The 26,166-nt window shown below is 40.7% G+C and overlaps 3 protein-coding genes across 4 annotated transcripts; 2 read left to right on the top strand and 1 right to left on the bottom strand.

Moving 5' to 3' along the window:
* Positions 1–224: 224 nt before the first annotated feature.
* On the top strand, positions 225–7,270 carry strip1 (striatin interacting protein 1). Its single transcript, XM_041034762.1, has 20 exons — positions 225–343; positions 1,523–1,592; positions 1,752–1,826; positions 2,074–2,208; positions 2,315–2,435; positions 2,747–2,922; positions 3,017–3,144; positions 3,267–3,449; positions 3,591–3,811; positions 3,937–4,002; positions 4,108–4,171; positions 4,263–4,334; positions 4,515–4,589; positions 4,979–5,076; positions 5,397–5,523; positions 5,708–5,808; positions 5,912–5,978; positions 6,070–6,174; positions 6,271–6,475; positions 6,937–7,270. Exons 1-20 carry the CDS (start codon positions 233–235, stop codon positions 7,182–7,184), a joined length of 2,448 nt encoding a protein of 815 aa, XP_040890696.1. The 5' UTR covers positions 225–232; the 3' UTR covers positions 7,185–7,270.
* Positions 7,271–9,013: 1,743 nt separating this feature from the next.
* LOC121178747 (tripartite motif-containing protein 16-like protein) lies at positions 9,014–13,293 on the top strand. Of its 2 annotated transcripts, none has more exons than XM_041033053.1 (7): positions 9,014–9,496; positions 9,934–10,023; positions 10,122–10,355; positions 10,436–10,604; positions 10,803–10,886; positions 11,046–11,117; positions 11,238–13,293. In XM_041033053.1, the coding sequence occupies exons 1-7, from the start codon at positions 9,014–9,016 to the stop codon at positions 11,783–11,785; spliced, it is 1,680 nt and encodes a 559-aa protein (XP_040888987.1). In that variant the 3' UTR covers positions 11,786–13,293. The 2 variants fall into 2 exon arrangements, with proteins under 2 accessions (XP_040888987.1, XP_040888986.1); XM_041033052.1 differs by having other exon boundaries at positions 9,928–10,023.
* A 2,597-nt stretch (positions 13,294–15,890) lies between these two features.
* Positions 15,891–24,799, bottom strand: LOC121179219 (sodium-dependent neutral amino acid transporter SLC6A17-like). The gene is made up of 11 exons (XM_041033928.1): positions 24,517–24,799; positions 21,824–21,981; positions 20,496–20,622; positions 19,061–19,242; positions 18,860–18,970; positions 18,520–18,761; positions 17,978–18,170; positions 17,685–17,877; positions 17,254–17,413; positions 16,980–17,142; positions 15,891–16,298 (listed from the first exon to the last, which is right to left on the bottom strand). The coding sequence occupies exons 1-11, from the start codon at positions 24,797–24,799 to the stop codon at positions 15,891–15,893; spliced, it is 2,220 nt and encodes a 739-aa protein (XP_040889862.1).
* Between the last annotated feature and the right edge of the window lie 1,367 nt (positions 24,800–26,166).

The following is a 26,166-nucleotide window of genomic DNA, read 5'->3' as shown; positions in this document are numbered from 1 at the left end:
CCTGGTGATTAGTGGTGGTTGAAGTTCCATCACTGCAAAGTATAAAGCCAGAGAAGGAAAACTGAAAAAGGGAACAGACACAGAACCTCATGGACCAAAAAACTAAGGCATACACAAGAAATAACTTTATTTTTAAAACCACAATTATTTAACAGTCAGTTAAAAAAACAAGACAGTACAGTCGAATTCTCGCAGATCGGCTCTCGCGAGAGGACAGTGCGTCCAAAAAATAATGGACGTCGGTGGGAACGGTGGTGGGCTACCTGTAAACAATAAACAGAGGGCCATGCTACCGAACAAAAGCAGGGGTGAATTTACCCGCAACCCAAGAAAAGATTCAGAGGTACGTAGACAGAAGTCTGTGATTTATTTTTAGCGAACCACAAAAGGCCGTTTTTTGCTGCTGCTGCAACACATACCGTTAGCTAACTTAGCTCTAGCCGGCTAATGTTGGCTAACTGTCATTTCTAACATGACTCGGCGACGTAAACCAACAACAGCAACCGAGGTTGTTGAAATTGTTGAACTGATGTACCCACAGCTGTGCATTTGTAGTCTATTTGTAGTCTATTTATATAACGTTGAACACCCGTGTAGTATAGCAGAGGCTAGCTAGCTGATGTTAGCTAGCCACAGGCCAGACTGAACTGTCTGTCAGGAACCTGGCGATCTGTTAAAAACTGTTTAGGAGTGTCCTCCTAATGTATTGGCCTGGTGTGATCATGTAATCTCACTATAGATAGATATACATATACATATATGAAACAGGAAGCCCTCACCAGCCTATAAAGACAGCAAAGCGACTGATTGAGATTGTGAAATATTTCTGATGTGTCATAAACTGATGTATCGCCAACAGTTAGTTCTTTTAAATGGAAAACTCTCTTGCAGTGGTCGAGTATGTTGGAGCATATATGTGTAATAAACAAAATGCACTTGTAAATGAAGTATCAAAAGTAGAAGTAGTCGTAATGCAAGAAAATAGCCTTTTTCAACATGTTTCATTACTATGTATACTATGTTTTTGTGGATATTATTACTGTTATCTAAAAGTATGGGCAGGTTTTTAATGTTACACATGGTTCCAGTGGAAGTAATTTCAAATATGTTACATTCAGTTGAATAGTTCAGTCAGTAATGTTGCATCATAATTTAAACCAAACTAATGTGTTAACAGCAAATTACTCTTGTTTAGTCATGCCCTGTGTGCTTTCCAGTCTTTTTGTTTTGGCATCTTTCCACAAACATCTTCTGGTTCCTCTGGATAACTCACAGGCTTTGCTATGAGCAGCTTTCATAGTTCCCCTTTCAGGGACTTTTTTCTTTAACAGAGAGGTCTGTGTATTATCCTGATTAATGGTTAGGGGCAAGTGAGATAAGGTGTGTGTGTGTGTGTGATTTGGATGAACTGGCTCCTTAAGCCCAGCTGGACATAATTAGATGATTATATTATTTTGTAGCTGGTAGCTCTCCATCTAATTTGATCATTTCTTCAATCAAAATGCTATGTATTGTGTCACAGGGGCTGTCTGAGTCTCCAGACCTGGAGTTTGAGTATGCTGATACAGACAAATGGGCCGCAGAGCTGTCAGGTGTGTGGTTTGTTGTCATATTTTTCATCATGAACATAGACATTTTCTGACTCCCTTTTTCTCCCATAACTCATTGTTCTTTTCAAATTTGTAATCTATACTGAGTTCAAATTGTATATTATATATGATTATATAATATATATATTATGTTTGTTCCAGAGCTGTACAGTTATACTGAAGGACCAGAGTTTGCTCTAAATAGGAAGTGCTTTGAGGAGGAATTCAGAACACACGGTATGTAGCTGAACTTACTCACATTCAGTCAAATCTTAATGAATTAATCATAAACCATTTCTTACATCTAAGATGAAAAAGGTAGACTCAGCTGCCAGTTTATTAGGAACACCTAGCTCAAATGAATGCAGTCTAACTCTCCTGCAATAAATCATCCCTTCATGAAAGTTATAATGTTGTTTTTGTTGATTCAACTGTGTAATCTGTATGATTACAGTTTATTATGTCCACCTCTACTATCCCTTAGTGTCTGATAAAAAGTGGACCGAGCTCGATGCAGCTCAGCACAGAGCTCACGCTATGCGCCTGTTGGACAGTCTGGAGGTGATTGCGCGGGAGAAGAGACTGAAGGTTGCCAGGGCCATTCTCTACATGGCTCAGGGTCAGTCCACATCACTGGTTTAACATTTAAAGAGTTTAAAGACAATGAAATCTTGTTAGAAGTCCCATTAATTAAGAAGGTTATTTACATTTTTGTTTCTGTTTAGGAACCTTTGCAGAGTGCAGCTCTGAAGCTGAGGTGCAGCACTGGATGAGATACAACATCTTTCTGCTCTTGGATGTGGGAACCTTCTCTGCTCTGGTGGAACTACTCAACATGGAGATTGAGTATGTTCTCCATCTGTTTTCTAGCTTTGGAGCAGTACACCTGAATTTCAAAGCACTAGTTCTCACCATAAGATATTAACGGAAGACATTTATTGACATTCAGAAGTGCCAGAACATGTAAACACGTATGACAGCCAGCACACAGCAGTGAATTTTGACACATATTGATTGGAAAAAATCAGCTTTACATTTGCTAGACCAAAATGAAAAAAAAAATGTTGGCTTACTTTGTAAGGCTAGAAGTTAATGGAACTTTTGTTGTCAAACTTTCTGTATGGTGAATATAATATGATCCATTTTCACTCTCTCAGTAACAGCGCTGCCTGTAGTAGTGCTGTGAGAAAACCAGCCATCTCCCTTGCGGATAGCACGGATCTCAGAGTGCTGCTCAACATAATGTACTTGATGGTGGAAACCATCCAACAGGATGACCCAGCGGACCGGCCTGAATGGAAAATCGTGAGGGAAACCTTCAGAACAGAACTGGGTACATTTTTATCAGAGTATCAAACACTGCAGTCACGTTATGGACATAAACAAAATCTGCCATGTAAGCTAATTCCACTCTGTCTCTAATCCAGGATCTTCTCTGTTCAACAACGAGCCCATTTCTGTCATGCTCTTTGGTATGGTTACCAAGTTCTGCAGCGGTCATGCACCCCACTTCCCAATGAAGAAGGTGTTATTACTGCTGTGGAAGAGCATACTGGTAAGAGTAATCTGCCGTTTCTGACTGCTAACTGACATTAAATTCTCCCTTATTATCCTACAACTAGAATGTCACATCTGTAGTTGGAAGACGTATTAAAATCCTCCTCTGCTCTGTTTCAGTTCACACTTGGAGGTTTTGAGCAGCTCCAAGGCATAAAGGTTCGTAAGCGCGAGGAGCTGGGACTCCCCCCTCTCCCAGAGGACAGCATTCGCGTTATACGCAGTATGAGGGCCGCTTCTCCTCCTGCGTCTGCGTCAGACCTTATAGAGCAGCAACAAAAACGAGCACGCCGTGAACACAAGGTAGTCATTACTGCTGCTCCCTGCTCTCAGACCAGTGATGTTGTGAACGAAGTGAAACACGGTTTCTGGCTGTGGCTGAAGAAAAACGTGATCACAATGTTGCATCTTTACCGTTTCACATGTTTACACGTTTTCACACAGGCACTGATCAAACAGGACAACTTGGACGCATTCAATGAAAAGGACCCATACAAGGCCGATGACTCTCGTGAGGATGAGGATGACAACGATGACAATGACAACTCTATAGAGCCAGAGACTTTCCCACTAGAGAGGGACGAGGTAATGCCTCCACCTATCCCTCACCCTCCATCAGAGAGGGTGTCCTTCCCCAAAGGTCTGCCGTGGGCTCCTAAAGTCAGGTACAGTTCACTCTGACTGGATAACAAAACTGCATTTGCAATGACGTTTGAGCTGGAATAAACATTTGAACATTATCAGATTTAGTTCTGTTTTGTTTTTGACATTATTGTCTTTGCTCCAACAGAGAAAAGGACATTGAAAATTTCCTGGAGTCAAGTAGAAGTAAATTCATTGGCTACACACTCGGGAGGTAAGTTTGCTTTATACTATTTTCAGATACTACTTGGTACACTGGACAAAAAAACCTCTGACTATATTACATACATGTACTGAAACAAATTATATCGTCTTGCAGTGATACAGATACGGTTGTTGGCTTGCCCAGGCCAATTCATGAGAGCATCAAGACTTTAAAGCAGGTATTGCATTACATTTTTCACAGTATTTCATTAATTAGGTTTTAACTCAATTTGAAATTGCTATAGTTTTTAATTTTTTTTTTTTTTTTAGCACAAGTATGTGTCCATAGCTGAGATACAGATTGCAAAGGAGGAGGAATTTCAGAAAACTCCCCTCTCTGGTGTAAGTGGAAACAAAAATCATTCACTCACACATTCATTTGTGTTTGTCTTATTCATTTGTTTTGAATCAGGAAACACACACTGCTCCTGTCATCTCACATCTTGGTTATATTTCACATATGGCAAAGTAAACTCTTGACCCTTCGTGTTGTGGTAAAATTATTATCTTCCTGGTCTTCAGGGTGAAGAGGAGGTGGAGATGTGCTCCACCGAGCTGCTCTACCAGGGAATTCTGCCCAGTTTGCCTCAGTACATGGTCAGTGTGTGTCCAGGGATGGGTACTTTCAAAGACAGTTCATTTATTTATTTATTTATTTTTGCTGTTGAGGATCACTCAATACAGTTCATTAAACAGTTTTATACTTCTCACATCATTCTCATATGGTAAATTTGGCAAAATCTTTCAGTGAATTAAATGTTTACATTTATGCAGTGGATAGTTTTACATTGTGATTTGTAATAAACATGTGATACACAACAAGACTTGAAGTTTAAGACCTTGTTATGAGCCTATGAACATTAAAACAAAGGTGACAGAGTCATGGATTTCTCAAACATAATAATAAGATGGTTGGAGGCATGAACCTTCATGTTAGACTGTTTTGTGGCTGATGACGTGATATGACATGTCTCCTTGAATATCAGATTGCTCTGCTGAAGATCCTGCTCGCAGCCGCTCCGACCTCCAAAGCCAAAACAGACTCCATCAACATCCTGGCAGATGTGCTGCCGGAGGAGATGCCGTAAGTGCCTTTAAAAAAAAGGTTCAATGGCTTTGCCAGTTTGTTCTGCTCTGAAACATCATGTTCTGGAAATTACAGCACTTTATTTTAGCTAGAAACATCTTCCTGCTTTATTTAAACAGCAACAGAACAGTGTGTAACTCTAAAAGGTCATATTCACAGTGTGGGCGTGTAACCATATCAAGGAATAATCCAAGACTTTATACCCAAAGTTCTGGTGTGTAATTTGGTAAACACAGGGGGTGGTCGGACCCTAGCTGACGTAGGTTTTACTGTGAGGCTTCTTGAAGAGGCTCACTTCCTGTCTCTGATTACTGCAGAACCACAGTGTTGCAAAGCATGAAACTTGGCGTTGATGTCAATCGACACAAAGAGATCATTGTAAAGGCCATCTCTGCAATCCTGCTGCTGCTTCTCAAACACTTCAAACTCAACCACATCTACCAGGTATGGGCATCACACCCGTCTCAATCCACAATTCAGTGTTTCATGGAACTGTATTAGATATTTCCCTCAAATATTTAAAAATGTGAAATCAGTTTTTTTCATCTCATTCTTATTTATTTCACTTTGATTTAAAGAGATTGTGCTTTTAATTGAATAGCGAATGTGTGTGTTTGTGTTTTCATAGTTTGAGTACATGGCTCAACACCTGGTGTTCGCTAACTGCATCCCTCTCATTCTGAAGTTCTTCAACCAGAACATCATGTCTTATATCACAGCTAAGAATAGGTACTGTCTTTAAAACTCATTACTCAGATTTATAATAAATGTCAGTCATCTGAGCATAAATTACCATTTTTTTTCACTGCTCTCAATTTTTTTCCTCTAATAGCATTTCAGTTCTTGACTTTCCATACTGTGTTGTGCACGAGCTCCCGGAGTTAACTGCAGAGAGTCTGGTAAGTTTTTTTTTTTTTTAAACCTGTCACCGTCAGGTGAAGCAGAGTATTCCACCGGCTTATGTAAATTGTAATGTGGATAATTTCTCAGGAAGCGGGAGACAACAATCAGTTTTGCTGGAGGAATTTGTTTTCCTGTATTAACCTGCTGAGGATTCTCAACAAACTGACCAAGTGGAAGCACTCCAGAACAATGGTGACAGCACCTCACATCAAATTTATCACAACAGATAAATCATATATTCAAAAAAATGAATGGCATAGCTCTCAACATCCATCGTTTCTCTTCCAGATGTTGGTGGTGTTTAAGTCGGCTCCCATCCTGAAGAGGGCGCTGAAGGTCAAGCAGGCCATGATGCAGCTCTACGTCCTCAAGTTGCTCAAAGTGCAGACCAAATACCTGGGACGCCAGTGGAGGAAGAGCAACATGAAGACAATGTCCGCCATCTACCAGAAGGTCCGACATCGCCTCAATGATGACTGGGCTTATGGAAACGGTGAGCGGAAATATAAACTGTACATCACACCTCAGACAGGATAGTTTCTAGTATGTTTAAATTCAGTGTTGACAGAAGATTCAGCCTAGTGATTTGCGGAACATTTCCAGTTGCTGGCAGTGAAGCGTATTTGGTCCTAAGTAGAGCTGAGAGGTCAGTCGATTAATCGATTACGTTGCCTGACAGAAAATTAAGGGAAACATTTCTGATAATCAAATAATTGTTAAAATGTTTTTTTCAAAGCAAAAATGGCAAACGAGCCTCTTAAATGTGGATTTCTGCTGTTTTTCCTGTTCCTCTGTGCATCTTTGGATTGATTTGGACTGTTGATGAGACAAAACAATTCGTCGGATTATGAAATAGTCAAAATTCAAATATCCAGTTGTTGGACATTGAGTTGTATTGTTACTCAGAGCAGGCAGAAATACACTAAATATGATTTGGTGTCCCTCCGGGAGCAGATCTGGACGCTCGTCCCTGGGACTTCCAGGCTGAGGAGTGTGCTCTGCGGGCCAGCATTGATTGTTTCAACAGTCGCCGCTACGACAAGAGCCTCTGCAATCCAGACTTCCTGCCTGTGGACAACTGTCTGCAAAGTGTTTTGGGACAGCGAGTGGATCTACCCGAGGACTTCCAAATGAACTATGACCTTTGGCTGGAGCGGGAGGTCTTCTCCAAACCTATTTCCTGGGAAGAACTGCTACAGTGAGAATCAGCCGCTGACGATGACCTCATGGTTTAAAAAAAAAAAAAAAACCTAAACTGTTTCAGTCAGAAGTTCAGAGAAAACACCAACAGTGCTCTCACTGATCAAACCTTGATGAAAGCATTATGTTACATGTTCTGTACAGACCGAAGATGACGGCTCTCATGGATTTCACTCTCAAAAGTCACCCAGTTACCTTTCAGGCGTCACGTTGGATCAGTGTGGTTTTCCAGTTTGATCAGGGCTCCAACCAAATCCTTTCTGTGATGAACTTTTGCCTTTAGGAATTTTAACATTATTGTTATTACAGTCACTTAGACTTTTTCCACACTAATGCCACACGTTTTTTTTTTTCGTTTTTTTTTTTTGTTTGTTTTAAATTGAATTGCTGAAAATGAATTATTTACTAAATCCTTCTCCATTTGTGGACGTAAACTCAACACCTACGTTACATTTACAGGTGTTTGCTCTGTCTGCCTCACACCTGCTACAGAAGGTCAGTAAACTTTGACCTGGAAGCATTACACGACAACATGTTCACTCTTAATTTCAAAGAAGTTTATTTGGAATACATTTTATCTGTTAATTATTAAGAAGTGACAGGGCTCAACACCTTCAAGAAATAAATATAGCATTCCCTGGGTTCATCTCTTAAGTTTATCTTCTTCAGAGAGATGAAGGGAGCGGGGTGAAGACTTTGCTGTCAGAACTTCTGCATGTACAAAGGAAAACATGTATTACCCTTTGTTCTATTGCATTTGCAAACAATTTCAATTTTATTTGCATTTTTCCAAGTGTCTCGCTTGAGTGCGGCCTACACACCTTTGTCCCGGGACCATTCAGACAGGCTTGAATTTTTATGTTTAGAGTATCTGGATTTTGCCATAATTTTATGGTAAAAAAACAAAATGAATCATCAAAGCTCTGGTTTGATATGAATGTTTCTAATCAGACAGGTGTTCTGATCTGAGGTGGACAGCTCAAGCAGGGAAAAAACTAAACTTGTAAAATTGCCAGTTATCGAACAATTTTCTTCTGTCTTTTTCCACTTTTTGATTTCTTTGTTTGTTTTTTTTATTATAAAGTTTAAGGAAATGAGAATACATGTAAATTGTGAAACTTATTTATCATGGCTTTGTCTGTTTTACATTGACTTAAATACTGTAATAAAAATATACTGTCATTCATGTTGCATTTATTTATTGTTTTACTTGTAGACTTCATTAACATTAATTTAAGTCTGCGCTGAGACTATAATCTCTACAAATGATAAGAAGTAGTGAATTCTATTTATATTAATCTTGATGTTATTATTATTATAAATGACAAAAGTGGAGAATACATACATTTCAGTGCATTTGGGTCTTGACAGCACTGCCAGGCTGGCATCCAGCCCTGTGAGATGAAATATGAGTACATGTGTATGTTGCTCTTATTTTGAACACGGGAAATTGGATTACTAAAAAAAAAAAAAATCACAGTTTCAAGATGAAGTAATTAAACCATTAAAGCAGAGGGAACAGAATGATTCCGTCTATGGATTTGGTCTGTTAGGGTAAAAATGCAACATCTGATGCAGAAGTCAGTTTTTTAAGATGTTAACTTGTAAGCATGATGTGCCTGGAACCAGAAAACTTCCAAGGAGAACACTTTCAACTTTTTACCTCAGAAAAATCAATGTGAAGGACACAGTCCTTTCTTACTTTGCATTCCTAAGGCATTACTACTGATATCTTGTCTTTGAGTATTTTAGCCACACCCATGAAATCACACACAGGACTACTGAAGCAGGAAACGAAACTAAGCTGTAACTTGTCTTCCTCCACACAGACATGGCAGAGCCTCGTATCCCTGTGAGTATTAATCACCACTGCTGTCGAATCTGCAGCGAGGTCCTCAGGAACCCCGTGACTGTTCCATGTGGACACAACTTCTGCATGCAGTGCATCCAGAAGTGCTGGGATAAAGATAAGAAGAACAACTGTTCCTGCAGATGTCCTGAATGTGGTCACATTTTTCAGTCCACACCTCACCTGATAAAGAACACAACACTCGCTGAGATGGTGAGAGATACGGAAAATCCTGGCAGTGAGAAGAGGACAAAGGAGCATTCAGGAGAGTCCTTGAACGTCTCGAGGAGACCCCGCCACTGTACAGAAACAGGGATGTCAGGAAGTCATTTGTGTTGGAAACACAGCAGCCCCCTGGATGTTTACTGCTGTACCGATGACCAGATCATCTGTGCGGTCTGTGCCTCAGCCGAGCATAGTGGACACAGAATTGGGTGTGTGGGAGAGGAAAGGAGGAGAAAACAGGTAAATAAATCAAACACAAACACAAGCTGCAATTTCTGACCTTATTTCCTTTCAAACGTGAGCAACCCAGGAGAGAGATTTTACAAGCTGTAGACCTGTTGAACAGAGGAGCACATTAGTGCTTAACTTCAAACTCACTTCAGTAAACTGTGGGAAATGTCATTAATGCCATTTTAGTTAATTTGGAGACAAACAAGTTTATGAAATAAATGTCCCAAAAAAAAAAAAAGTGGGGGGAAACAAGGCTCAGACAGAACCTGCCAAGCTATAACGAGGTTACACTTCCTCACTTCCTCTCAACGTGCACAAACAGGTTATTACAATACACCTTTTTTTAAAAAAAAAAAGCTGTATTATTGTACTGACAAGGTTAAAACCAGTGTCCCAGAGCTAAAGAAATACTGTGTATGTCCATCCAACACCTATTAAAGGAGCAGCTGAGGAACATCCAGACAAAATCCAAACAGATTCTCCAGAAGCAAAGAAAGAAATCAAAGAACTTGAAGAAGATCCTCACACAGATTCAGGTGAGGAGGACCCGTGTCTTCATATTGTTTGTACTCTATATTCCAATACAGAATATGAACAGATACAGATAAATTCACCGATACTGATTATAAAACAGGAGGAGGCAAGACAAACGGAGGACTACTGTGAAAGCGTGGTGGTCAGTGTCATCAGCTCCCTCCAGGAACACTACCTCTCAGTGAGGGCGCTGATTGGAGCTCAGGAGGAGGAAGCAACAGCTTGGGTTCAAGTCTCCATAAAGACCCTGGAGGCAAAGATGCAGGAGATGAAGAAGAGGGTCTCTGAGCTGGATCACCTAGCGGAGGTGGACAGCAATGTCCATTTCCTGAAGGTATAGGGATCACATCCGTATCTGAACGATAGATGATGTCTCCATTCCTGTGTCCCTTCATCAATTCTCTTTCCTCACAGGAATGGCCCTCACTGCAGCGTCTCTGTGAAGAAGACCATCTCAACCCTTTCGATGAGGTCTCAGAGGATCCGCTCCTCCCTTTTGAGTTTACAAAGAGAACTGTTGAACAGGTCGGGAAGCGCCTGGAAGAATTTTGTGACAAAGAATTTGCCTCAATTTCTGAAACTGGTACGGATCTTTTTTGTAATGTGGAACTGTTGTCTCCAATTATATAATATATATATATATATATATATATATATATATATATATATATATATATATATATATATATATATATATATATATATATATATATATATCTCTATATATATATATATATATTTTTTTTTTTTTAAAGAATATTTATACCTTTATTTATTATAGCTGACAGAGGAGAGGAATCACCAGGACAGATGGAGGAGGATGACATGCAAGAAGAAAGAGAAGCCAGTGTCTCACAGTCCTGTGGTTTGTGTTTTAAACTACTACCAGATTGCTTTGTGATTTTTACATTTGATGAAGAAGAATTCTGTGGTTTCTGTGGATTAATACCCTTCTTCTAACCAGTCAAAATGCTGCTGTGTTTCCAGAAGTGATACGTAACGATGCTCTGATGTTGTCTCACAGTTTTCTCTGCAGCTGACAGAACTCTGACACAACCGAGTGTGGAGCCTACAACCAGAGCAGAGTTTCTGCAGTGTGAGTTTGTCTTTTTATGCACCACTGACAATAACAGCGCATTTATCATCATTTCGGCCCACCATAATCAATCTTAACTGTGCTGCTTCTGTCCTCACTTCTATTTCTTCATGATCTCAGATGCATGTGAGCTCACCTTGGACCCTGCCACGGCTCATGTGGACCTGGTTGTCTCTAATGGCGACAAAGAGGTGATGCTGATAAAAGCTCAGGAAAAAATCAGGAATTCACCAATTCGTTACCCGGAGAGATTTGTCCACCGGCGGCAGGTGCTGTGCAGGGAAGGACTACAGGGCGAGCGCTGCTACTATGAAATAGAGGTGGTCGGGGACAAGGCTGAGATTGCCCTCACCTACAATGGGATAGACAGAAAATCCCGCTCTAGACTGTCAGCTTTCGGAGGCAATGCAAATTCCTGGAGTCTCGATCGATACAAAAACTACTCTGTAAGTCACAAAAGTGGCAGCATCCAGCTCACAGCGTCCCCCACTCATCACAGGATCGGGGTTTATCTGAAGTTCAGAGAAGGAACTCTGTCATTTTACGAGGTGTCAGACAGTATGAACTTTCTTTACAAGGTTGAAGCCACCTTCAAAGAGCCGCTGTATCCAGGATTCTGGCTTGGAGAGAAATGTTGCATTAGGATCTGTGATTTGAGACAGAGCTGAGTATAAACAACCGATAAGTTCATAGACAGTCCGTGTTAGTTTGACGGCAACTTTAACTTAAAAAAACCTAAAACTACTTGACTGTTAAAGTATGTAACACAATGTCATGGCTGTATTTTTTTTAGACTTGTTTTGAGTTGCGTGTGGGATTACACAGTATAGTCACATATACATACGAGTTTATAGTACACAGCAAACTTCCTTTGACTGTCTCACATTTTCATAACATCCCTGATTATCCTATAATCGCATTTCCCATGTAAACTTAATTATTCACTTTTGATGACTCAATTTTGAACCAGAAAAATCCAGGCACCTGACAGCAGCTTGTCCACTCTTTATTATTAATATTTTTGTGATGTTCACAATAGTTTTCTTTTTGTTTTGTTTTTTTTACAATAATTGTCAATATCATACAATCATAACATGACTGAGGAAGGAGAAAGAGAGATGCTGTAAAGGGACATTTCTAAATGTGTCTCCTGTACAGACAGTGCTTGAAATGTGTGCTCAGTAAGGCCCTGCACCCACAGGAAATAAGGAGTCTACACACGAATATACAGTACACACACACATTTGCACGCCTGCACACAGGCACACACACATGCACGCACACACGCATGCACGCACACACACACACACACACACACACACTTTAGTGTCCCCAAAAGTAGCTTATGACAGAAACTCACATGTTGTTTGAGGCCACTTTTGGGGACATTATATAGATATTATATAGAGATTATATATATAATCAGTTCCTGGAGAATTACCCGAACCCTAACCACCACTTGCCTAACCTTAACCTAACCCTGACCGTAACCGCTGACCCAAAAATCGTCTTTTTCCCAGTTGGGGAGACAGCTTTTGTCTGTAGTCCCCAAAAGTAGCCTATGACTAGCACACACACACACCGCTCACTAATATACACACACTCCAGCACTTTTAAGGAAGAGTCAAACTTTCCCTTTGGTTATAAGGGGGGTGGATCATAATCATTGCTGTTTCACTGACACTCAGGTGATGAGCTTTTCTTTCTACCATAATTATTCTGTAGTTTAAATAACCTGATATTGCTTTTATACTGACCTTGTATTTACTGCTATGAGGACAACAAAACAAATACTATTTTTTTTGCAGTCCTAGTGAAAAAAGTGCCTTATTCACATTCATTATTACTGTATGTTACATTTACTGCTAAAACAGTTACTTTTTAAGACATTGATATACTTAACAGGAATAAAATCTATCCAGAATAGTTTGGTTACACAAGATTATTTACAGACTTGAACAACAGAGAGATCTCTACATGATACACCCACAGCAGGAAGTACCTGGCTCACAGAAACTAAGTCAACACAAGAAACAAAACTTCAAGTTTATAGCCACACTAGTTGACTTTTGCACTCATAACACAGCAGGAAACTACATTTCTGACTTGATGAATGAGTGAGCCAGTTTTACTATTCTTAGCTCTACCACTAGGAGGAAAAAATGCAAAGTTTGGCCTGAAGGTGGCGTCAAGGAGAAGGAGAAGGAGAAGGAGAAGGAGGAGAAGGAAAAGTCATGTTGTGACGTAAGCACCTTAATAGCTCATCAGGCTCAGCTCTATGTATTTTGTAAAGGTGCAAAGTTTTTTCATGTAATTTTTAGTATGTTAGTCTGTTTTGTGTACAGTCAGCAAGAAATGTTGACTGTTTGGTATGTTAGTATGCTATATTAGCATAGCTAATAGCATAGCTGAGGCTAACTGGAATAATTTTTAGAGATTTGCTGTCATGAGTTAAAGTGTTGCACAAGAAGAAATTTTAACAGCATTTTATGGTAAACTACTAGTGTGGCTAAAAACAAGTAGACCAGTAAACATAAATGGAGACAGGTGAGCAGACATCACCTAACATGAGGTGCAGCCAGGACACACAGCTCCCACGAACACAACCAGCTGCTGCCCATACAAAGACGACACTGAGATCACACATCACCTCCACCTGCCGGCAGCATTTTCACATGAATGAGTTACACATAAACTACAAAATAGATAGATCCTGAAATGTACAATATCAGTAAGCATCACACAAGATGAAAATATACAGTATATGTACTGGTCACTTTTAAAAGATAAATCTCTGTTATTCATCACAACTACATACACTGCAAATATACAGGAATATAAATATAGTCCATTTTTTACCTTAACACCATGGCTTTGAATATTGTGATTAAAAAAATAAATAAAGGTATCCTCTTCAACTTAACTTAAATGTGTTCAGTTTTAACTTGCAGTCAGTTTTGTACAACTATAGCTGTGAACCAACATGAAACGTGTTCACATAAAGATGTCCATCTTGATTTTACAGGGTTCAGCCTGTCTGCTGGTTTAACCTCAGTTTAACCAGGACTCAAAGACCTTCATCACAAAGGAACTTGGTGTTGCATGACTGATCACTATTGGTTTCAATAGTGATCAGTCATGTGATCAGTATTATTTCACATATATACAGAAACAGTGTGGCTATGTGAGTGTTTGAGCATGTGAGCAGTGTAAGGCCTACAGAAGTTTAAACTATCAAGTTAGCTGATGAGCTTAATAATCCATAATTTGGATTTTTGTTCCTTGAGTTCCTATATCTTTTGGTCCATTGCTGATTTTTCTATGTCATGTTCATTGTTTTTGGTCCACAGTGAACTTAATTTGTGCACTCTGGTTTGTGCTACAATATAATTAATATATTGCTTGATCGTTGTGTGGGACATATTTGACAGCAGCAATTATTTTAATTCTTCGTGTGCATAAAAGTTCAAAATAACAGGTTGGCTATTATGGTTAGTAATTAGCTTGTGCACAATTAACTAAATTTTCTTTTGTGCTTTTGTAGCATTGCCAGTTTTGTAGGAAGAAAGTCAGAAGTGCGTCAAAGAAGCGATCTGGACATTTGTTTCCAAATCACATGAACAAGCTGTGCTTCTTGTCAGTGGATATGTTTGCCTTGTGTTTCAGTTTAGTTCACTTTCAACACAATTCAGCATATTAAATCTATTATAGACTTCAAGTGCTTTGTTTTCTGCTTTTAACTCTTTGGTGGAGCAACTGAAATGAGTGATTTTCTACAGCACAAGTTATACAGTGTGTGTGTGATGGGTGATGACACGGTGGTTTTGATCTCCTCCAGGTAATAAAAAATTATATTGTCCTATTTTATATTGCTATACTGTACATCACTGTTTACAGAATGAACAAGAACAATACTGGCTACTCACAAAACAGAGCGGGAGGTTGATTTAGGGTCTGAATGGAAGATAAATGGGCATCTTCAGCATTAAGCATTGTCCAGTGAAGACAAATCTACGTGACGAGAAGTGTTTTGTAGTTCAGAGCAACAGAACAGAGGTGCATGTCCGTGCTCAGTGTAGACAAACTATATGTACGCACTGATATCACTGCATTTTGTCTAATAGAAAATAACTTGATCTGTGTGAAACTGCATGGCTTTGACACATAGTATCACTACAAAGGGCAGCAACACAAACAGCGACAGGTTTTAAACCTTAAAACAATCAAACTCACATTCACCTTGGCTCTCAGTGCCTCTGTGCTGAGTGAAAACCTGTTCACCCAGCAGAACCACACCGGCTCCGCTACATTCGTTCTTTCAGATCCCCTGCACAGTGCAGACTGGGATGTGCATTGTACTGTACTCATACAAAGGCAAAGGAAAGCAGATCACAGAACTTCATCTTAAGTACATAAACCCTGTGATTTTAAATATAGAATAGATAGAGATGTACAGTGTGTCACTGCCAATCACACCTTGATTTCAGTGTTTGATCATTGATTTTAATTCCTGCTTTGTATCACCATATTTCCTACTTGTCCAGATGCTGAGAAACATTGAAACATTTTGGACATCTCCTCAGGTGGTTTCGTTGGTGTTTGTTTTTTTTTTGGGGGGGGTGCTCAGATAAATTAGGCTACCTATGGTTGTGTGGTGTTAGCGGGGCGGTGGTGGGGATTCTCAGTGCTGCAGTGACCCCCGGTGGAGACTTTTATGGCTGAAAGGTAAACTGTGCTACAGGACTGGATGTCAGAGGGGTGTCTGGACAGCAGTCAGGAGTCAGACTCTGGTGTGATAGGCGTGGTCGGTGTTGTTGGCGTGGTGGGGCTGATGGCAGCGTTTTGGTAACCTGTACCGTAGCAGCTTTTCGGAGACAGGGAGTTGGGGTCGAGGGGCTTGTTCCCTCCAGGAGTGAGGTAAGCTTTGCGTCCTGCCACGGATGACGGCACCTCACCGGGCTTGGCGCCCAGGATGAATCTGGCCTCGTCCTGCTCCTCCAGGTTGGACATGTCCTTCATCATGGTTTTACGGTAGGAGACAGACAGCTTGTTGGAACCGTCTGAGATCAGGTTGAAGTGACGGGCGATAAAGACGATAGGGAGAGGAAGCATGGCCACCGCGATGAGAGCAAAGCACATGGCTAGTGCCCATGGAGGGTAGCTCTGGAAGCGTTCCTGAGCCTGCAGGCACACAGAGAGGGTTTACTGAGCATGAGGAACTTGAAAAAAAATAGAAAGAAAAAATGCTCTCTAGAGGGAAAAGAACATGAAAAGTACAAACTGTGGTTATGCAGTGGTGCGGAATTGTAGTGTATTTTTTTTATTCTTACCTATATACAAGGGTGCAATCATAAATCATAATCTTCTTAGGGGCAAACATTTGTCTATGAGCCTTTTCTAAAACTGCTTATGTCAAATGTGAAATGGTAAAACTCAAAAAAATTGTAGAGGGTTGTAAAGTAGATGAAATGTGCTCACTGTAATAATAATAATAATAATGATTAAAAAAAAATACCTGAATTGCCAAACTTGTAAAGTCAGGTCAGTTGTATTTATATATCAACAGATCACAAATGTATCTCTGTTTATCTCTGTCCGCGTAGAAAAATTTTGAAAAATTTAAAAAAGAAGAAAAATTTAGAAAGAGAGGATCTAAAAATTGTTTAAGACAGAAAATGGTTTGTTAACCAAATCTGAAGAATGATGATACTTCTTTAGTTTTACTTATATATATTTTGAATGAAGTACATTTGATACAGTATATTTACATAGTGGTGCTGCTACTTTTACTTAAGTTAAGGATCTGAATTCTTCTTCCTCCACTGCTGCTGGCAACACACACACCCACACACACTGACTGACCAGCTCTTGGACCCAGGCGTTGTATCCTGGTGGGCTGATGGCCATCTCTATTACACTGGCTGAGATGAGAACGATGAGACAGAGAGGGGACACGTACTTCCACAAGTAGAAATAGATCATGCACGGTCGGAAACCCAACATGTCCTCCAGGTCCTGCATGAACCTGGGACAGAAGAGCAAAAAATATTAATGTCCATGTCCCTTCATGCATTTTTTTACTCAACACTTATTGGATGATTATGATTCAAGTTTGACACACAACACATGCATACACCTTTTAGTGCCGTAAATCCAAGCGACAGACAGATTTTCCAGGATGACCACTACAGTGAGAGGTAGACCAGCAGAATAATCATCAAACATGGTGACAAAGTAATTCCCTGAGCGCTGAACGAACAACAGGCCACACAGGAAGGCCACGATGCAGCAACACACTGAAACAAACACAGAGAGGAAGAAAGAAATGGATAATTCAGCGGAAAAGATGAAAAAAAGAAAAAGATTTGGTCTAATAGATCAGAAAATGGAAAGTAAAATGGTTTTGTTGCCAATGAGCTGCTTTGCTTTCAGTACACTCAGAGCAATAATACAAAGTCTAATGAGGCCTATTCCCAAATGTGCTTTATCCTTTTAAAGTGCTGAGTAAAGAGTTTAAGCTACTAAAAACATACAGTGGCCTGACTGAGGGAGTCAGTGGGTGTTTACCTGTGAAAAGCTCCTTCTGGACTTTGTAGGTGTCGAGGACAGGTGTGGTGATGCCGGTCATGGTGCCGATCATGCTGCCCAAACCGAGGTTAATCAGCATGAAGAAGAACATGACAGACCAGAACGGAGACGCTGGGAAATGGGTCATAGCTTCTGTGAAGGCGATGAAAGCCAGGCCGGTGCCCTGGACAGCCTGCAGAGAGATGATCAGAGGAGTCAAGTCAGGTAACAAAGGAAGTAAAATACAGAATATGCTAAGGATATGTCTGTAGAAAACAGTGCCAGAAACTCACCTTGTTGAGCTCGTCCTCCAGGACACAAGGGTCCAGACCCAGCTGGGCGAAGCTGCCCTCTTTGACCGTCTTGATGACCCCGTACATCTCAGCATAGTCGGATGTGGAGAGATGGGAGAAGTTCACATGTGGAGGGATGAGATCGTGACTCAGGACGTTTGAGTTGAGATATCCCAGGATCTTCTCTGCATTCCTACAGTATTAAAACGAGAAAAAAAATGCCAATATAGAAAAACCAAGGATGGTACTTTGGTAATTTTTACAGCAATTGTTCAGTGCTGTTAAGAGCACAAAAGAGCACAAACAAAATTCAGTTCTTTTACATTGTATTGGGGTGGAGATGTACAGTATATAATTACAAACCTTGGCTAGCAAAACCAAACTTGCTACATGGCATGAAACTGATCACTTCACGTAAACAAACAAGTGCCTGATAGGATGGAGCTTTTTGTTTTTGTGCTCTTGTTTTAACTATTTGCTGAAAGATTTTCTTAGCCACGCACAGTGAACGGTGCTTAAGGTACAAATAACTTTGAACTCACTCGACAACACACTTTTCATTCATGATGTTGGCCTTGAAGCCCAGCACAGCGAATACCACCAGCGTGGCCAGAATGGAGGTGAAGAAGTTGATGAAAGAAACGAGCACAGCGTCAAAGTGACAGTTGTTGTCTATTTTATTGTAACTGGAGAAAGCTATGACTCCTCCAAAGCCCAGACCCAGGGCGAAGAAAACCTGTGTGGCTGCCTCCCTCCACACCTGGGGCTCCAACATCTTCTCCAGCTGTGAGATACGAGGTATTGGTATTGGATCAATGTATAAATATATATATTATTAAACATTTAGAGTGAAACAGCAAGGAAAAAACGATGGAGTCTCACCTTGGGAGTGAACATGTGAGCGATACCATCCACCGATCCCTTCAACATTAACCCCCTGACCAGGAAACAGAAGAGCACCACATAGGGGAAGAGAGAGCTGAAGTACATCACCTGCAAATTGCGGGAGGAAAAACAGTTTTAGGAAATGGAAATCAGTGGTCTCCTTCATATTTTTCTCTCATCATATCATCTGTCCACTACCTTCCCAGAGGAGGCAATGCCTTTAATGACGGCGAGACAGACTATGATCCAGGCCACGAACAGCGACAGGGTCATCTTGACGTTGAGGCCGCCGCTCTCTGCGATGGTGCTGGTCGTGTTCAGAGTCTGACGGTACCAGAAATAAGTCGTAGCCGAGCTTTTGTCACACTCTGGCTCCACAACTGCACGTTTTGCAGAGAGAAGGAGATGCAGGTTTAGGTTGGGCGATAATGAGGTTGAAAGAAATGAAAGACAATAAAGGAAAAGAAGTAGGTGTGAAGATGCAGCAGTCACTTTTGGATATCGCAGTGAGGAAGGTGGTGAGGCCAGAAGTAGAAATATAATGAGATCAAGAATGTTTGCTCAGGGTCAATATCTCAATTCTCGGCTGGTTTACACCTCTCAGATATGAATGAGCTAAACAAGGTCAACTGTGTGCTTGGTATGCAAAGCATGAACCTCCAATTCACATCACCTGAGATATTTTTCAGGTCACACACAGTATATCAGTATATTCTCTTGTTACCTTGGGGAAATGATATTTACTGTGTGTGGCTCAGTTTGGAGTCAGCCGTGTTAAGATTCTCCACATAATATTGCAAGATGGTGCAGATTTATGTCTGCGGATACACCCTCAACCCACACAGACACACGAACACCTACAGATGCAGCTCTTTATAGATGTGCGACAATTTAAATCTTCTGTATGTCTCTGCTAAACTCATGGTTTATTAATCAGTGTCTCGTTCCATCGCTTTGATTTGTGTGTCATACTGGACATGGACCTATGAGAAGCAGATGTACAAGGTTTCTGTCCTTCCAGTAAAATGTTTTACATTCTGCTGCTGTCTTTCAACATTAGCGTCCTTCAGTCTGAGAGGCTGAATCTCTGCTCCCTGTCCTTCTACCAGCAACATCCTCAGCCTTGCTGAGTCATACACATGCTGAGTGTTTCTCTGCTGCCCTGGGGTTTTGTTATTATCACCACTAATCGAACGACCTCCAGAGGGTTTTAATCTGGATTATGTCCGTGAAGTTGCGACCAAAAGTTGTGAGGAAGTTAACACATTTTGTTTGATCTACTTAGGTGTGTTGTTGTGGACTGAGGCTGCAGGGCTTGATGCTACACAAATTTAATATTAAACTTTGAGGCAAAGTAAACCATTGAAGAATATCAGCTCTTGATATTGGATGAAAGCATTCATGTTCTGACATGGCATTTGACTTAACAGGTTGAGCCAAAAATGAACTATAAAACATGTAATGGCTTAGAGCCAAAATACATGGCATCTTATGTGCTTGAAGAACAAAGCAGGTCGACATTTTAGTTTTTTTTGTAATGTGCCTTATGCTAAACTGTGTCTGTATTTCAAAGGTGCTATACAAACACAAGTGCTTTGCTTTGACTGATTTTTTCGTGTTTAATGTCACTCACTAGCAAGTGTCCCATTCTTTCTGATTGGGCAGTCGCTCCATGGCAGAGGATACTGAAAGGACTGGAAAAAGTAGAAGATGCTCCAACCAATGATCACATTGTAGTAGAGACCCACAAAGCCACATACCTGGATAGATAGATAGATAGATGATATACAGTTAGTCACATGTAAATTAGCCACAGAGTTCCACAAGGTTCTGTTATTGGACCAGTTCCATTCCTCTTATATATGCTCCATTTAAACAATATTATTAGGAAATACTACGTTAACTTCCACTGTTATGTGGGTGATCAGACAGTATATAGATTATACAGTATATAGAGTACTCTAGAGTACACAGTATACAATGATAGTTATTATTATTATTATACATCTATATTATACATCTATATGTGGAACCTGGATTCTGCTGTTATATCTCTTTCCTCCTGCTCCCTCTGCTATATGACGTAAACAGCCAGCATACATACATTGACAGAAAATTTACAAATATGTGATATCACATTTTCTGCCAACACTTATAAGGTCTGTACAGAGCGAAAGAAGTATGCAAATGAAGCAGCGTGCTTTGTGCATGTCCCATGTTGCTGTCAGTCTTCTGAGCAGTCTTGCCAGCCAGGACATTCAGGAGCTAAATAAGGTTGAGGAAAGCATGAATAATTAAAGTGCTCTCTTTTCAACAGTGATCTTCTATGAGATATTTATAGCTACTTCTGCGCCAGCCGTGCAACTCCAAAGAACGGCTACCTTTCACTCTCCAACATGTCAATACCTCCCATGTACCCAAGAGAGGCTGAGGCAGTGGGATGGTCGTCGTGGTGACTCAAAATGTAACTCTATCCTGCTTATTACCATATCAGTTTCATGGTTGTTTGGTCTTTACATACACAAACATACAGCACTTCATTCAACTTGGGGACACACTAGGGGTATCTTTAGAGGTAAAGTTACAGTTGTCGCAAAACAAAAATCTTTCATAGATAGATGAATAGATAGATAGGGGAAAAGAAGGCACCCTCATAAATCACACAGAAAGTGTGTTGGCTTGTTTTTTGTTTTAACTTCAAACCGGTGCTCATTCAGCAGATGTGCTTCTGTTTAACTGCAGGGTTTGACAGCTGTTCCCCCTTTGCAGCCTCCCTGATTTTTATCCAAGAACCCACACACTTCTCTCTCCACCATGCTGCTGTCAAACTGCTTTTCTGAGGCGCCATTAACAGATACAGTGCATCAAAAAAAGTATTATTGAGAGTATGTGTTAGGCTCACAGCTACATAGATGATAGATGATTAAAAAAATAAAATCAGTGCCTGGCCGCTTCCCTTACCATCAGACTTGACGCCCCTATCCCCCCCAGACGGGGACAGACGTAGTTCCACACCCCGATGCTCCCACGTCGGATCTTCTGACCCACCGCCAGCTCCAAGAAGAAGAGCGGGATCCCAATAATGAGGAGGAGGATGAAATAGGGAACCAGATAGGCACCTGAAAACATAGGGATGCTTATAGCTGAGCTTACACAGTACATTGTATGAGGTGTTAAATGGAAAATGTGTCCCTTTGTAAAAAGTTAAACACAAATGAGGACACTCATCCAAGAGACCAAGGGAAATGTTTGACGTCTGCCCTTAATTGTAGTGTTTTAAGTCCTGCAACACTTCTAGATTAGTCTAACTTGCAAAATGTGATATAGTGATTTAGTGAGATCTATTTAACCAACCACTCTGCCACAACCACTCAGCTCCTCAATAATGTAAGTATCACAGCTCCGCTGACGAATATTCTTTGAATTTCATTTGAATTTTAATGGAAGTTTAAATTTTGTCCCTTTGCAGCTTAATCCAGAGAGGCATAATCAGGATGCAAATGTTTTTTTCTGTGCGAAGGGTGAGTCATCATCCGGGATATAAAGACTTATTGCAGGCAAACATGTACTACTATTAATGCACTGAAAGTAGGAATTACAGTCAGTGGCACACACATCCCATAGTGGGTGGAGTAATGAGGCAGAAAGATGAGAAGAGTGAAAGGCTAAATCAAGAATGCTGGAGTCAGGAGGATAGTGAGGTTAAATGCAGTGAGGACTTTTGGGCCTCTGATGACAAATACTGAGCCACTTCAAGCAAATCCACTTCATCACAGGTTATTTAAACTGGTGCCTGTGATAGATATGATGTATAACAGAGTTGCTGGCATAAAGATGTGACAATGGGGGGAAGAAATGATAGAGGATGTTGAAAGAGAAAAAAGAAAGGGATGATGAGGGAGGGAGATAGAGGAAAAGAGAAAGAAGCCCACTCAGCGATAACTCCCAAACAACTTAGACCTTTAATGTGTCTGTAATTGGCTGCCAGACAGCAAATTACACAGTAAAAAATGGCTGCTCGCCAGGCTACATAACCTGACTGGTCTGGGAGTGAGTCTACTGTCAGTAAATCTTCCCTATAGGCAATAAATTCTGCGTATAAGTACAGTAAATCAGACACGGTCAGTGAAGCTTAAAACACTTAAACCAATGGAAGCGGCATCATGTCTGTCAATCCAGGATGGCAAGGTGTTTTTCACCTATAGTGAACACAGGTTTACACTGTGTACGTCTCAGATTACATGTACCTCTAACAAAAATAAAACCTCATTGCTATACAGTTACATTCCTTTTTTTATTGAGCTCTTTTCTGTTCAGCAGAGTATCCGTTGAGCCTGGCCTGCCCTGCCGGCAGTAGTAATCAATGGTGCGGCTATATTTAGACTTGGCTGTTTCCTTCACAGTACAGCTGCCCTCTTGACAGTTGTGTGCCGAGTGGAAGCACGATGTAGTTTGTGACAGTCGAGGTCAATCAGCCACTAAGGTTGGAGAGTTTTAAGCAAAGAATAAAACAAGAAGCTGAACAGATGTTGACTTCATAAATGTGCAAATCAATCTGAAAAATCAATAGCAAATCACTTGTGTTAAATAGGGCTGGGCAGTACTTTTAAAGTGTCATAGTTTGTGAAATTATGTCGTTATGTTTTTGTCTCGTGTCTATGCTGTCTCGTGGTTTCCTGTTTTATTTTGAAATCCATGTCCTTGTGTTTCTTGTCTCATTTTACTTCCTGCTTTTGTCTGGTTTCCCGCCTTTGTGATTGTCTTCCCCGCCCTAATTGTTTCCACCTGTTTCCCCTTACCTGTTGTGTATATATAGTCTGCGTCTCCCCTTGTTCCGTGCCAGTTCGTCTTGTCTCTTGTCAATAGAATCAGCGTTATATCTCATGTCTTTACTCTTCAAGTCAGGTGTGGAATTATTTTGCACTTTGTTCTTTTACTGTGCCTTTGCTGCCTGGTCTGTTTTGATCATTTGGTTTAGTTTGTAAGTTTTCCTCTTTAAGAGTGATTTAGTGTTTTTTCCTCGTTACGAGTGATTTTTGGTTCTCCTTTTTGTTTCCTTGCTTTTTTTCCCGTTTGGGTGATTATTATTTGATACTTTGTTAAATAAACTTTACTTGGGATCCTGTTTCCCGGAGTTGTGCTTTTGGGTTCAGTCTTCTGCTCAGTCGTGACATAAAGTAAATATTACAATATGTCAAAAATATGCAAAAAGTCACATGTGAAACAAGAACTTTTTAATTACAATTTGTATTGAATAATTAATGTGGATAAAAGACCATCCCATCCCAATATAACTCCACTGATAGTTGATAAATGATAATATTGAATTATTGCTCACCTCCTGTGTCTGCAAATAACTTTAATGGAAGAAAAACTGCTATGATGTCCTACCCAAACGGACATATGGGCACTTTTGGTAAAAAACTGCTTTCATTTACCTCTTTAAATAAAAGAAGAAAGAACTTTCAGTGGTTGGGGTGCATTGTGGGTAATGTAGACTCCAGGTTTTACCACAAAGAGTATCCTCATGGTTGTATCTTACCTCTAAGGGATTTAAGTTAAATTAAGTTACTGACTGAAAAAGTAAAGGAACTTGTTTACTTGTTCCTGTAACACTAGTAAAAATCGATTTAATTACTGTAACTCCAACTCACCTCCTCCATTCTTTTGGCACAGGTAAGGGAAGCGCCATACGTTGCCCAGGCCCACGGAGAAGCCCACCTGGGCCAGGATGTACTGGAGTTTGCTGTTCCAGGCAGGGCGTCCATCGTTTTCGGGCACCTCTATCTGTGGGACTTTCTTCCCAGCGGCCCCTCCAACGTTCAGGGAGCTGCTCTTGTAGTCGAGCGGCTCCTCGTGTGCGAGCAGGTCAGCCACCGACTCTGTGACGTGCTCATGGCTCTGCTCGCGCTGTGTCACCTTGCTGTTCTTAGGCATGAGGGAGGCTGAGGGTCGGGAAGGGGGTGGGGTGGAGAGAGAGAGAGAGAGAGAGAGAGAGAGAGAGAGAGAGAGAGAGAGAGAGAGAGAGAGAGAGACTGGGAGGAACAGAAAGAGGTGATACAGGCAAAGAGTGGAGAATAGATGGATGGATGTGGCTATAAGGGAGAGGCTGAAGAGTGACAGCTGGATTTCAGGTCTTGGCCTCAGTCCTACATCAGAAAAACAGGTTAAATAGAAAAATAGAATCATCCAAATTAAAACAGCAATAATGTTCCATTACTAGACAAAAATTATATAAGAAATGTGAGGTAAGTCTCTGTGTCAAGGCTCATTTGATGTGCAGCAATTTTAAGCTTCCTTTCCCTGGCTGTGATCTTTAAATAACAGTTCACACAATTGCTGACACAATTATTCCTCCATTTAGTGCTTGGTTAGGCTCGTAATAAGACACTGGATTGTAACACATGGTTATGCCTCGGCAGGGCCATGAGGGATGTCAGCATAAAGACAGGAGACTATTTGTCACACCTGTGTATTGACTTAGCCTGGTTCTTTCAACAAAAACTCATCAGGGACTTGAACACACATTTTAAAACTCACATGTTAAAATGTGAGTGTTAACCCACACACACACAAATACGGCTCGTTGTCTCCCACGCAGTATTTTTGGTTCCAAAAAATTCCCAATCCTGCAAATTGTTCTATTTAATTTTCCTGTTCTGAAAAGCTTAACTTCAGTGAAGCTTTTTTTCCTGTAAATCCCCTAATCCCCTGAAGCCTTGCAGCAACATCCATCCTCACCCCTCTTTCAGGGAGTGGTTGGTTCAACCCAAACGTAATGGAGGAAGTGAACATGATGCTTTGGATGAAGTGCTGTCATGTGTTCTCCTGATCCACATCACAGGCCACTGTGTAGGCTCATTACTTATTGAGTGAATGGTTCCTCCATTATAAAAATCTGCCGTGCACTGAAACGCAAAACTTCCAAAGCTTGTAGGCTGTTTGAACAACTGTTTACCATGAGGACAGAGGAAAAGAAAAACAAAAGGCCATCAATAGAGATCACAAGAGTCGATCCCTTTAGTGACTGATCATCAAATTCCTGTTAAAACAGAAGGAAACAGCAGATGTCAGGAGCTGAATGAAGATGCTGCCCCTCGAGCGTGACGCAACGGCACAGATGCAAAGGAGCCTTCATCGTCACAACACTCGCTGCTTACATCAGCCTAAAACGAACTCTGTTACTCTCAGCAGATTCTCCACAAAGACTATAAAACTCCACACAAACCCTCTCCGAGCTCCTGCTTAGTGACAAGTAATATACAAACACTCAGAAATAGCATCCTGCATAGTATGTGCATTTG

This window comes from Toxotes jaculatrix, chromosome 3, assembly GCF_017976425.1.
Source record: "Toxotes jaculatrix isolate fToxJac2 chromosome 3, fToxJac2.pri, whole genome shotgun sequence".
In the NCBI taxonomy this organism is placed as follows: domain Eukaryota; kingdom Metazoa; phylum Chordata; class Actinopteri; family Toxotidae; genus Toxotes; species Toxotes jaculatrix.
This window is presented reverse-complemented; position numbering and strand designations above follow the sequence as displayed.

Excerpts from the sequence above, each read along its gene's own strand:
- LOC121178747 (XM_041033052.1), top strand. The coding sequence starts at position 9,014 with ATGGCAGAGCCTCGTATCCCTGTGAGTATTAATCACCACTGCTGTCGA. Across the intron at positions 10,024-10,121 it reads AGATCCTCACACAGATTCAG|GAGGAGGCAAGACAAACGGA; the intron begins GTGAGGAGGACC and ends ATTATAAAACAG. Across the intron at positions 10,356-10,435 it reads GCAATGTCCATTTCCTGAAG|GAATGGCCCTCACTGCAGCG; the intron begins GTATAGGGATCA and ends CTTTCCTCACAG.
- strip1 (XM_041034762.1), top strand. The coding sequence starts at position 233 with ATGGACGTCGGTGGGAACGGTGGTGGGCTACCTGTAAACAATAAACAG. Across the intron at positions 3,145-3,266 it reads TGCTGTGGAAGAGCATACTG|TTCACACTTGGAGGTTTTGA; the intron begins GTAAGAGTAATC and ends GCTCTGTTTCAG. Across the intron at positions 5,524-5,707 it reads AACTCAACCACATCTACCAG|TTTGAGTACATGGCTCAACA; the intron begins GTATGGGCATCA and ends GTGTTTTCATAG.
- LOC121179219 (XM_041033928.1), bottom strand. The coding sequence starts at position 24,799 with ATGCCTAAGAACAGCAAGGTGACACAGCGCGAGCAGAGCCATGAGCAC. Across the intron at positions 19,243-20,495 it reads AAAGAATGGGACACTTGCTA|TTGTGGAGCCAGAGTGTGAC; the intron begins GTGAGTGACATT and ends CAAAACGTGCAG. Across the intron at positions 18,171-18,519 it reads AATGAAAAGTGTGTTGTCGA|GAATGCAGAGAAGATCCTGG; the intron begins GTGAGTTCAAAG and ends TTAATACTGTAG.